This window comes from Zea mays, chromosome 5, assembly GCF_902167145.1.
Source record: "Zea mays cultivar B73 chromosome 5, Zm-B73-REFERENCE-NAM-5.0, whole genome shotgun sequence".
Taxonomy (NCBI): domain Eukaryota; kingdom Viridiplantae; phylum Streptophyta; class Magnoliopsida; order Poales; family Poaceae; genus Zea; species Zea mays.
The window spans coordinates 57,778,534-57,791,864 of record NC_050100.1 but is presented as its reverse complement, the minus strand read 5'-3'; the positions used below and the strand labels follow the sequence as shown (position 1 = coordinate 57,791,864).

Here is a 13,331-nt window from a genome sequence, read left to right as displayed (position 1 = left end):
TAGTATATGCAAGTGTTGTAAACTTGTCGCTAAATTTATTGTGGGGTTGTGATTGTGTGTAAAAATGTTGTCAAAACACAATAATGTAGGAAATTATTTCATAATTTTGTCCACATTTGAATTCAAACAATTTATTTTAAAAGTATGGAGAAATCTGTTTTTAAAAGAAAAGGAACAAATCCGTGGATTGTGAAAATGGGCTCATTTCTACAATAACAAATACAAAATATGGATAATCTTGCAAAGGACATTGATGTCTTTTCAGTCATGAATTAACATATTTAGGGTTTGTTTGGGAGAAGGTGATTGAGGGGTTAAAATATCTTACTATTTAAAACTGATTAGTAAAAGATTTTGGCCCCCTCCATCCTCTATAATCGTCTTACTCCCAAACAAGCCATTAGTAGTTGTTAATTGAGTATGGGAAAACAGTATATTCGATTCAAAAAAGAGGTCCAATTTTGCAACCTCTAGAAATGTGATATCTTGGCACAAGAATTAATAGGATTGATATAATACTCATACCAACAAGGTACATTTTCTTTTTTGAAAGTCTATCTCAAAATAACCTCTGGATTTAAGCATGTCTGGTCCAGAGCAATCTTAGGATGAGTGACCGACCGAAAAGTTTTCTCGGGTGCACATGAGTGTGGACAAAGTGTGCACAAAAGATCTGTGTTGGTTTGTGGAGATGATCTATGTTCCTAAAGGGCCGCCAGAAGTAGGTACTGCCGGTCCGGGAGTAGACGGTGTATTCAAAACCGATTTTTTTTATAATGTAGCCAAACACCTCTTAACAGAAAATACCATGGTATTCTCCAATACCATGATTCAGTGGCATATCCAGAGGGTGGACAGGGTGCCCCGGTACACCCTCTGATTTTGATCCTACTAAAGTATATAGTTTTTTTGAATTATTTATTTCTTTTGATTCTTAAAATGTAAATCTGCCACTGCCATTATTTAAAATGTAAACCCTCTGTAGGATTTAAAATGTAAATTTATCTATTTATTTTGATTTTCATAAGATTAGACCATCCTAGCTTTAAATCCGCCACTGCCATGATTTGCCTCAAAACTCCAGAAATAATTTGTTTTCAAACACCCCTTTGCACCCAAACAAGGACAATTTTGTGATTCCTTGCTCCATAGTTTTTACAGACAGAAAAAATAATTCGTATCCGTAAAAGGAAAGAAAAATAGGAGGAGAAAAAAGTGGACGCGATCTCTCCTTCGCCGCGGTCGAATCGTGCGAAGGACCACGAACATGAAATTGGACAATACATATGGTCGTAGTTGCTGTTCTGAATATGTGGGCAGTTTACGTGGAAACGCACGATACAACCATCGTGTCGATCGAACACAGCAAAAAAAAAGGTGAGAAAAAACCGTACAAAAGCGTTGCACCGGCCTATAACAACCAAACTAGGTCGTCACGACGGGCGGCGTCGCCTCACCATCGTTCTTGAAGGTGATGCTATACCAGTGATCCATGTACAGCGTCTCCTTGCAGAGATGGACAGTGAAGCCTTCCTCCGAGCCCGAGCCTGAGCCACCGTCACGACCACTCGGTCGCGCGGTGAGCACGTCCTGCACGGTGAACTTTGGCGGGCTCCGGCAGTACCCATACGACTGCAGCCTGCCGCGCACGGGCAGTAGCTCGAGCAGCACTCCAACGTGCATGGGCCGGCGCTCGCAGCTGACGATGGCGGCGAGCACCCTCCGCCAGAACCGGGCGTCGAAGTTGGCCCTGAGCAGCGTGCCGAGCACCCGCGCGTCGAGGAACGTGCGCTCCAGGTGCTCGGAGATCTCCCGCGCCACCGCCGCGACCCGCGGGTGGTCCCGCGGGTCGGCGCCGCCGAAGGCGAACGCTTTGAAGTAGTACCAGTACTCCTCCCGCTGCAGCCTGTGCAGCACCACGGGGTCCGCCGTGCCGAGCCGGGCGAGGTCGGCGTCGCGGCACGTGAGCAGGAGCTTGCTCCCGTCGCCGAGCGGGGTCGGGGACGACGCCAGCGCGGCCCACGCCGACTCGTCCATGGGCCAGGCGTCCTCGAACACGAGCAGCGACGGCCCCGCCGCGTTCGCGAACCGCGGCTCGCTGAGGATGTGGCGCACGCCGGCGAGGTACTCCGGCCCGCCGCTCTCCCACAGGTACTGCCCCGGCAGGCCCCCCGCCCGCACCACGTCGGGCGTCTCGAACCACTCGATGCGCACGAAGTGGCCGCGCACGCGCTCGTCGTCGCACGCGTGCTTCACCAGCGTCGTCTTGCCCACCTTCTTGGCGCCCACCACGGCGAGCGCGCTCAGGTACGGCGCCCGCCCGCTGGGCGCGTGCTGCAGCAGGAAGTCCACCACGCGCTCCTTCTCGACGTGGCGGCCGAATACGCAGCGGTCCATGTACAGCGTCGTGCGCACCGGCCGGTGCACCTTCCGCGGGTACCCCTGCACCAGCAGGATGAACTCGCGCATGTAGTCGCGCGTCAGGCCCTCCAGCTCCTCGGCCACGGCGACCAGCCTCTCGGTGCCCCCGTCGCCGCCCGCGATCAGGCCCGTCACGCGGGAACGCTTCGCCCTGCTGAACGACCGGCAGAGCGCGAACGACCTCTTGCCTGCACTACTGGCGGCGGCAGTCGTGGCGTCGCCGTCACCCGCGTCCTCGTCGTCGCCGTCGCCGTTCCTGCTGACGACGTCGTCGAGGTCCGTCACCTCGAGCGTGAAGCGGCCGCGGTACATCCCCGCGGTGAGCGCCTTGAGGTGGGAGAGCAGCTGCTGGTTGGTGATGTGGCGGCCCTCGGCCTCCTCGACCATGCTGGCGATATTGCCCAGCAGCCGCTCCAGCCGCCGCCGGTGCAGCTCCCGGGCGCCCCGCGAGGGCCGGGGCAAGCTGTCGAAGAGGAAGGCGAAGATCCGGCCGAGGATCTCGGACAGCGCCGCCGGGACAACGACTTCCCTGGTGAAGTCCATACTAGCCAGCTCACTCGCTCACCCACCAGTCCTCCACTGTGGCCGGCGGCGGCTGGGCCGGGAATGGAAGAAGATATATAGATGGACGACGTCCGAGCCCGTGTCGTGTCGACGACACCTACGAGGCTACGATACGCATACGCTCCAGCCGTGTCGCTCGCTCTGCCCTGGCCCGTGTAGGAAAAAAATTCTTTACACCTAGGATGTAAAGATTCTATTTTACAGTCCCTCACTTACACCAGCTGCTGTTATATATAAATAGAAGAAAAACAAATTAATAAAGAATTATTTTGTAAATTTTGATCTGTCTTTATAGGGCTCCAAGTAGTGGATGTGAGAGGTAGAGGGACTGTAAAAGATAGTATTTACATCCGGTATCTATAGAATTTTTTTTCGTTCGGGCAAGGGTTTTGATTGACCCCGGCCCTCCTGGTTTCGTGCTCGCTCCCTGCCGTACCGCCAAGGGCGACCGTGATGGTGATCGATCTTTGCTCAATGCTCATCATCTCCGTGGCCACCATGGTAGTTGAGAGCTCAGGTACATCCCTGATAGCTGTTTGCATGCAGCGGCAGACCAGCACTCGGATGGAGCCTGGACAAAGCTCTCAATGTACCGTATCAGCATGGGCACCAAACTTCAACCAGGGTAGCCTTTGTTTAACTGGACGGCCAAGACTTGGTGGCCATGGTCGCCAACCTGTGACCATCAGCATGACAGCATCTTATTTTAGACCCCGGCCACCAATCCATGTCTCACAAGGCAACATATACAGTGACAGCAACATGAACCTACATACTAGGAACAAAAAAGAAGAAGACAAGTTAGTATTTTGAAGCAGATGGTGGACGGAAATGCTCTGCTATGTGCGTGGCTGGATTTGGTTCCCTTGTTGCCTCTGTTGCATGCAAGATCAAGAACATGGCCATAGCTGGCTTGACGCTCGGAGGGAAACCTAGACTACTACTTCATTTATGTGCAGGGGCGGAGGGCCCATTATGGCTTATTATGGCCCAAGCCATACCAAAAAAAACAGATTAGCAGCTCCGTCCGCCGGCCCACGCGCCCAGCTTGGTCAGCCGCCGCTAACCCTCAGCCCCTCACGATTCTCGGCCAGCCGCCGCCCGCCGTTGTGCCACAGTGCCAGACTGCTAGTGCCTTCCACCAGCGGCCAGCCTTCCTCCGTTAGCCGCCGCCGCTGTCCCCGTCCGGCCGTCCGCCGATGTCCCCGTCCGCCGACGGCTCGACGCCGAGCCGCTGTCCGCCTGTCCGGCTGGGGCCTCTCTCTGTCCCTCCGCGGCTCCGCCCCTGTGCCTCCGTCCGCCGAGGCGCCGAGCTGCTGTCCGCCTGCGGGCCGCGGGCCTGTCCCTCCGTGCTCCGTCCGCCGAGGCCGAGCCGCTGTGCCTTCCGGCTTCGCCGTCCGCCGAGCAGGTCCGTCCGACTATTCCTATTCGAATGAAAGCGGCCCCCAATTTCTACTGTAAGCAGCAATGGCGCTCTCCTGTTGCTTGCTCGCCGGCGCCCGGGCGGCAGCCTCCCCTTCCTTCTCATCCTCCGCTGCCGTCCGCCGGCGGGACCACCGTCTGCTGAGGTTCCGCTTTCGCTCTCTCAGCGATGTCGCCACGGCCTCCGCGTGTGCTGCGCCTCCTCCACCTCTTCGGCTCTTCCTCATCTCCGCCGCCGACAACTCCCGAGGAGCCCGACGACTACGAGGTACCTGCACTTCTTATTCTTCGTGACTTCCTTTCTTCTACAAGCTAATGCTTGAGAAAACTCTTGCGGTGTTTCATTACCACAAGCACGAGCCATACCTATTTTTTTCGTCCTCCGCCACTGTTTATGTGTCATGTTTGTCGTCGACAGTCCTCCAGCTTTGTAGGTTGATTGATTGACAGACCAATTTAGAAGGTTAATTAATCAGCTAAGAGCGTCTCATAACACCCTCATAGCTGCACTGTTTTTCGGGTGATCATCCAACGAACAGGTCCTTACAGAGAAGTACTCGGAAAACAACACGCGTCTCCTTTAGTATGACAAGCTCATAATCATAATCAGAATGTAAAACATTATATCTCATCATGTTCATTGATTAAATTAGAGCGCTAGCATAAAGCTAACCAAAATGATTCAAAATTAATCAAGTACAAGGTAAATAGAAAGCTAGTCAATCCTTATGTTTCAATTATATAATGCGGGAAAATGAATTATCATGTGAACATAAATAGGTCAGAGAACACTTGTCTTCACCAAACAGATGCTGATCTTCAACCTTGTACAACTCGAGGAGCTTGTTCACTTGGTCGTCGGAGCTTGACCGTCGATTCTTTGAAGCTTGGAAATATATCACAATCAGAAAAGGCCTTGTCGGAAGAAAGGACGGCGAGGGAGAACACACACGACGATGGCGAGGCGGCAGGACGAGCTCGACGCGGGCGCAACTCCGGGCGCAGGCTCCTGCTCGTCTGCTGCTACGTGTGGGGGAAGAGGAGGAGAGGCAGGGTTGAACTGCGTAGAGGAGTGGGGACGTGGGGCCAGGCGGTTCCGACTCTATGGGGAAGATGAACAGGGTGACCGACTGCAGTTGGTGGCTCACGGGGCGTGTATGCGCGCGGACAGGTGTAGCGCTGGCGGGGGCACACGGGGCAGGCCTGGGGCATGCTTGCTGGGCTGCGGGGGTTACGCGCAGGGGGGCATAGTTGGGTGGGCCGAGAGCCCGAGACGGGGACGCGGGCTGCTCGGTCGGCAGGGGAGGGTTAGGCCGGGGCGAGGGGGGGAGGGCGTGGGCCGGGGAGGTCGAGCAGGCTGGGATGGCAGAGAAGCTGGGCTTTCCCCTTATTTATTTATTTTTTTCCTTTTCTTTTCTCTCTTTCTTTTTTTATATTTCCTCCTATTTAATTTCAAGCTCGAGCACAAATTCACAAATGAGAAGAATTCACAACAAGTAAATTCATCAATCAAAAGAATGTGTACTCCAACAGATGCAGTAATCGAAACTTCCCTGGGGTTTTATTGTACTAAACTTAACACTTATTTATAATACGAAATAACTTTCCATTATTTAGGAAAAATAGAAGGAAAGCAAAGAAAGGAGAGATTAACAACTAAATTTGGTGGATATTAGAAAAAGAAATCTTATACCCCAAAGTTAGGGTATTACATCGTTGTACCCCTGGATAAGGTTCTTGAAGACCATGGACGGGGCGCCCTGAGAAGGGATCACCAGGGCACGAAGGTCAACCCCAATGCGAAATTGGGCGATGGCCAGGGCAATAGCGGCCCCATGGTGGATGCCGAGGTGAACGACGTTCTGAACGCGACTTGGAATGTCGAGCAAGCGCTGCACGCAAGTTGCTCCACGTGTACGGATGCTCTGGGTCACCGAATCGACCTCTCGGTGCAGCTCCGCCAACTTGGCCTCTTGCCCAGCTCAGAAGATAAAGAGAAACATAAGTCTCAGCGTCGTCGAGAGGCATAAATAGATTGAGAAGCAGGGCAAGTGGCATACTCGTTGCACAAGCCTCTATGAGGGCCAATCACGCCTGAAGACCGCGACACGAGCATCGAACGTTCATATGACCGATCGAGATGTCTCCAGCTGACCCCACAGCTCGGTCATTGTTGAGAGCACCTAGAGGGGGGGTGAATAGGTGATCCTGTGAAACTTAAACTTATAGCCACAAAAACTTGTTAAGTGTTAGCACAATAATCGCCAAGTGGCTAGAGAGAAGGTCTTGCACAATACGATAATCACAAAGAATTCAACACAGAGAAGACACAGTGATTTATCCCGTGGTTCAGCCAAGTACAAAACTTGCCTACTCCACGTTGTGGCGTCCCAACGGACGAGAGTTGCACTCAACTCCTGAGAGCACCTAGAGGGGGGGGGTGAATAGGTGATCCTGTGAAACTTAAACTTATAGCCACAAAAACTTGTTAAGTGTTAGCACAATAATCGCCAAGTGGCTAGAGAGAAGGTCTTGCACAATACGATAATCACAAAGAATTCAACACAGAGAAGACACAATGATTTATCCCGTGGTTCGGCCAAGTACAAAACTTGCCTACTCCACGTTGTGGCGTCCCAACGGACGAGAGTTGCACTCAACTCCTCTCAAGTGATCCAATGATCAACTTGAATACCACAGTGTTATGCTTTTCTTTTCTTATCCCGTTCGCGAGGAATCTCCACAACTTGGAGCCTCTCGCCCTTACACTTTTGATGTTCACAAAGAATCACGGAGTAAGGAAGGGAAGCAACACACACAAATCCACAGCAAAATGCGCACACACACGGCCAAGAATCGAGCTCAAAAGACTATCTCAAAGTTCTCACTAGAACGGAGCTCGAATCACTGAGAATGACAAACGAATGCGCAAAGACTGAGTGTGGATGATCAAGAATGCTCTAAGGTTGCTTGGTGTACTCCTCCATGCGCCTAGGGGTCCCTTTTATAGCCCCAAGGCAGCTAGGAGCCGTTGAGAGCAATTCTGGAAGGCTGATCTTGCCTTCTGTCATCGGGCGCACCGGACAGTCCGGTGCACACCGGACACTGTCCGGTGCCCGATTTCCTTCCTTAAATAGCGAAGCCGACCGTTGGCAGACTTGGAGCCGTTGGCGCACCGGACATGTCCGGTGCACACCGGACAGTCCGGTGCCCCCTTCTAGCCGTTGGCTTGGCCACGTGTCGCGCGTAGATTTCGCGGCCGACCGTTGGCCCGGCCGACCGTTGGCTCACCGGACAGTCCGGTGCACACCGGACAGTCCGGTGAATTTTAGCCGTACGTCGTCGGCGAATTCCCGAGAGCGGCCACTTCGCTCGAGCCAGCCTGGCACACCGGACACTGTCCGGTGCACCATCGGACAGTCCGGTGTGCCAGACAGAGCTGAGTCTTGGCTGTACACAGCCAAGCCTTTTTCACCTCTTTTCTTTTCTTCTTCTTTCTGTTTCTAACACTTAGACAAGTATATTAGTACACAAAACCAATGTACTAAGGCTTAGAAACATACCTTTACTCTTGATTTGCACTTTGTTCATCCATGGGCATAGATTCACATTTAAGCACTTGTGTTGGCACTCAATCACCAAAATACTTAGAAATGGCCCAAGGGCACATTTCCCTTTCAACTCCTCTCAAGTGATCCAATGATCAACTTGAATACCACAATGTTATGCTTTTCTTTTCTTATCCCGTTCGCGAGGAATCTCCACAACTTGGAGCCTCTCGCCCTTACACTTTTGATGTTCACAAAGAATCACTGAGTAAGGAAGGGAAGCAACACACACAAATCCACAGCAAAATGTGCACACACACGGCCAAGAATCGAGCTCAAAAGACAATCTCAAAGTTCTCACTATAACGGAGCTCGAATCACTGAGAATGACAAACGAATGCGCAAAGACTGAGTGTGGATGATCAAGAATGCTCTAAGGTTGCTTGGTGTTCTCCTCCATGCGCCTAGGGGTCCCTTTTATAGCCCCAAGGCAGCTAGGAGCCGTTGAGAGCAATTCTGGAAGGTTGATCTTGCCTTCTGTCATCGGGCGCACCGGACAGTCCGGTGCACATCGGACACTGTCCGGTGCCCGATCTCCTTCCTAAAATGGCACAGCCGACCGTTGCAGATCTGGGAGCCGTTGGCGCACCGGACATGTCCGGTGCACACCGGACAGTCCGGTGCCCCCTTCTAGCCGTTGGCTTGGCCACGTGTCGCGCGCAGATTCCGCGGCCGACCGTTGGCTCACCGGACAGTCCGGTGCACACCGGACAGTCCGGTGAATTTTAGCCGTACGTCGCCGGTGAATTCCCGAGAGCGGCCACTTTGCCCGAGCCAGCCTGGCGCACCGGACACTGTCCGGTGCACCACCGGACAGTCCGGTGTGCCAGACAGAGCTGAGTCTTGGCTGTACACAGCCAAGCCTTTTTCACCTCTTTTCTTTTCTTCTTCTTTCTGTTTCTAACACTTAGACAAGTATATTAGTACACAAAACCAATGTACTAAGACTTAGAAACATACCTTTGCTCTTGATTTGCACTTTGTCCATTCATGGGCATAGATTTACATTTAAGCACTTGTGTTGGCACTCAATCACCAAAATACTTAGAAATGGCCCAAGGGCACATTTCCCTTTCAATCTCCCCCTTTTTGGTGATTTATGCCAACACAACATAAAGCAACTAGAACAAGTGCAATATCACTTCAAATAAAAACTCAAATTTATTTTGATTCAATTTGGCGTATATGGATCATCCTTTGCCACCACTTGGTTTGTTTTTGCAAATCAAACTCAAAATCCTATCTCTAAGTCGAATCCACTTGTAGAGACATAAAGAGAGGTTTTCCAAAGAAAATTGATTCAAGATTCCAAAAACTCCCCCTTTTTCCCATAATCAACACTTCTCCCCACAAGAGGCCAACTTTTGACAAAAGAGACAATGCAAGAGTTTTGACAAACCAAAAGCTCTATCCTACTGTTTTCAAAGTTTCTCAAGTGGTAGCTGATCCATCTATTGCTTTGGCCTTTATTTTCTCCCCCTTTGGCATCAAGCACCAAAACGGGATCAATCTTGGCCCTTTAACCCCATTGCCTCACCAAAATCTTCAATTAAGAGCAAATAGGCAATAAGAGTTTAAAGATGAACTTGGAATAAGTTACCCTCTCATCGGAGTGCAGTGGAAGTCTTTCACGGTCCAAGTCCACCTTTCCCTTTCAAACCTTCTTTGAGACTAAAACAATCAAACTCAAACAAACGGTTAGTCTCAAAGGGTCAAGTTGTAACACATCTCCCCCTAAGTATGTGCATTACTGGCACAAGGACTTGTGAGGTCCGGGGAGTGCTTGTACAACTTGAGCACCATAATAAGCAACACAATGCAGAATGAACATGATTAAAGGCATAAACACATGTATGCTATAAATCAATCCAGGTTCTGCGAATCTAAGACATTTAGCTCACTACGCAGCCTGCAAAAGGTCTTCTCATCTAGAGGCTTGGTAAAGATATCGGCTAGCTGGTTCTCGGTGCTAACATGAAACACTTCGATATCTCCCTTTTGCTGGTGGTCTCTCAAAAAGTGATGCCGGATGTCAATGTGCTTTGTGCGGCTGTGTTCAACAGAATTTTCCGCCATGCGGATAGCACTCTCATTGTCACATAGGAGTGGGACTTTGCTCAGATTGTAGCCAAAGTCCCTGAGGGTTTGCCTCATCCAAAGTAGTTGCGCGCAACACTGTCCTGCGGCAACGTACTCAGCCTCAGCGGTGGATAGGGCAACGGAGGTTTGTTTCTTAGAGTTCCACGACACCAGGGACCTTCCTAAGAATTGGCACGTCCCCGATGTACTCTTCCTATCGACCTTACATCCAGCATAGTCGGAATCTGAGTATCCAACCAAGTCAAAGGTAGACCCCTTTGGATACCAGAGCCCGAAGCAAGGCGTAGCAACCAAATATCTAAGAATTCGCTTCACCGCCACTAAGTGACACTCCTTAGGATCGGATTGAAATCTAGCACACATGCATACGCTAAGCATAATATCTGGTCTACTAGCACATAAATAAAGTAAAGACCCTATCATTGACCGGTATGCTTTTTGATCAACGGACTTACCTCCTTTGTTGAGGTCGGTGTGTCCGTCGGTCCCCATCGGAGTCTTTGCGGGCTTGGCGTCCTTCATCCCAAACCGCTTTAGCAGATCTTGCGTGTACTTCGTTTGGGAGATGAAGGTGCCGTCTTTGAGTTGCTTCACTTGGAACCCAAGGAAGTAGTTCAACTCGCCCATCATTGACATCTCGAATTTCTGCGTCATCACCCTGCTAAACTCTTCACAAGACTTTTGGTTAGTAGAACCAAATATTATGTCATCGACATAAATTTGGCACACAAACAAATCACCATCACATGTCTTAGTAAAAAGAGTTGGATCGGCTTTCCCAACCTTGAAAGCATTAACAATTAGAAAGTCTCTAAGGCATTCATACCATGCTCTTGGGGCTTGCTTAAGTCCATAGAGCGCCTTAGAGAGCTTACACACGTGGTCGGGGTACCGTTCATCCTCGAAGCCAGGGGGTTGCTCCACGTACACCTCCTCCTTGATTGGCCCATTGAGGAAAGCGCTCTTCACATCCATTTGGAACAACCTGAAAGAATGATGAGCGGCATATGCTAGCAAGATACGAATTGATTCTAGCCTAGCCACAGGAGCAAACGTCTCCTCAAAGTCCAAACCTGCGACTTGGGCATAACCTTTTGCCACAAGTCTAGCCTTGTTCCTCGTCACCACCCCGTGCTCGTCCTGTTTGTTGCGGAATACCCACTTGATTCCCACAACGTTTTGCTTGGGACGAGGCACCAGTGTCCAAACTTCATTGCGCTTGAAGTTGTTGAGTTCCTCCTGCATGGCTAACACCCAGTCCGGATCTAGCAAGGCCTCTTCTACCCTGAAAGGCTCAATAGAGGAGACAAAGGAGTAATGCTCACAAAAATTAACTAATCGAGATCGAGTAGTTACTCCCTTGCTAATATCACCCAGAATTTGGTCGACGGGATGATCTCTTTGAATCATCGCTCGAACTTGGGTTGGAGGTGCCGGTTGTGCTTCTTCCTCCATCACGTGATCATCTTGTGCTCCCCCTTGATCACACGCCTCCTTTTGATGAACCTGTTCATCGTCTTGAGTTGGGGGATGCACCGAAGTTGAGGAAGAAGGTTGATCTTGCTCCTTTTGTTCCTGTGGTCGTATATCACCAATCGCCATGGTTCGTATAGCGGCCGTCGGAACATCTTCTTCATCTACATCATCAAGATCAACAGCTTGCTCTCTTGGAGAGCCATTAGTCTCATCAAATACAACGTCGCTAGAGACTTCAACCAAACCCGATGATTTGTTGAAAACTCTATACGCCTTTGTATTTGAGTCATAACCTAACAAAAACCCTTCTACAGCTTTGGGAGCAAACTTAGAATTTCTACCCTTCTTTACTAGAATGTAGCACTTGCTCCCAAATACACGAAAGTAAGATACATTGGGTTTGTTACCGGTTAGTAGCTCATACGAAGTCTTCTTGAGGAGGCGATGAAGGTAGACCCTGTTGATGGCGTGGCAAGTCGTGTTCACGGCTTCCAACCAGAAACACTCGGGGGTCTTGAATTCTCCAAGCATTGTCCTCGCCATATCAATTAGCGTCCTGTTCTTCCTCTCTACCACACCATTTTGCTGTGGTGTGTAGGGAGCGGAGAACTCGTGCTTGATCCCTTCCTCCTCAAGGAACTCCTCCACCTGAAGATTCTTGAACTCGGACCCGTTGTCGCTCCTTATCTTCTTCACCTTGAGCTCAAACTCATTTTGAGCTCTCCTGAGGAAGCGCTTGAGGGTCCCTTGGGTTTCAGACTTATCCTGCAAAAAGAACACCCAAGTGAAGCAGGAAAAGTCTTCAACGATAACTAGACCATACTTACTTCCTCCTATGCTCAGATAGGCGACGGGTCCGAAGAGGTCCATATGTAGCAGCTCCAGGGGTCTTGATGTTGTCATCACATTTTTGGTGTGATGAGAGCCTCCCACCTGTTTCCCTGCTTGACAAGCTGCACAAGGTCTATCTTTTTTCGAAATGAACATTGGTTAGACCTATCACGTGTTCTCCCTTTAGAAGCTTGTGGAGGTTCTTCATCCCCACATGTGCTAAGCGGCGATGCCACAGCCAGCCCATGCAAGTCTTAGCCATTAAGCATGCATCTAGACCGGCCTCTTCTTTTGCAAAACAACTAAGTAAAGCTTGCCGTCTAGAATACCCTTAAAAGCTAGTGAACCATCACATCTTCTAAAGACAGACACATCTACATTTGTAAACAAACAGTTATATCCCATATTGCATAATTGACTAACAGATAGCAAATTATATCCAAGAGACTCTACTAAAAACACATTAGAGATAGAGTGCTCATTTGAGATTGCAATTTTACCTAACCCTTTTACCTTGCCTTGATTCCCATCACCGAATATTATTGAATCTTGGGAATCTTTATTCTTGACGTAGGAGGTGAACATCTTCTTCTCCCCCGTCATATGGTTTGTGCATCCGCTGTCAATAATCCAGCTTGAACCCCCGGATGCATAAACCTGCAAGGCAAATTTAGGCTTGGACTTGTTGGGTCCTACAAGGTTAGTCACAATTTTCTTAGGGATCCAAATGCAAGTTTTATCACCCTTGCATTTTGCCCCTAACTTCCTAGCAATCACCTTTCTATCCTTTCTACAAATTGCAAAGGAAGCATTCAAAGCATGATATATTGTAGAAGGCTCATTAACTTTCCTAGGAACATTAACAACATTTCTCCTAGGCATATTATGAACAACATTTCTCCTACCAAC

General features: G+C 50.0%; 1 protein-coding gene across 1 annotated transcript; it reads right to left on the bottom strand.

Annotated features, from left to right (window-relative positions):
- Positions 1-1,213: 1,213 nt before the first annotated feature.
- On the bottom strand, positions 1,214-3,197 carry LOC103644684 (disease resistance protein RGA2). Its single transcript, XM_035959038.1, has one exon. The coding sequence runs from the start codon at positions 2,962-2,964 to the stop codon at positions 1,426-1,428; it is 1,539 nt and encodes a 512-aa protein (XP_035814931.1). The 5' UTR covers positions 2,965-3,197; the 3' UTR covers positions 1,214-1,425.
- Positions 3,198-13,331: the final 10,134 nt, after the last annotated feature.

Excerpts from the sequence above, each read along its gene's own strand:
- LOC103644684 (XM_035959038.1), bottom strand. The coding sequence starts at position 2,964 with ATGGACTTCACCAGGGAAGTCGTTGTCCCGGCGGCGCTGTCCGAGATC.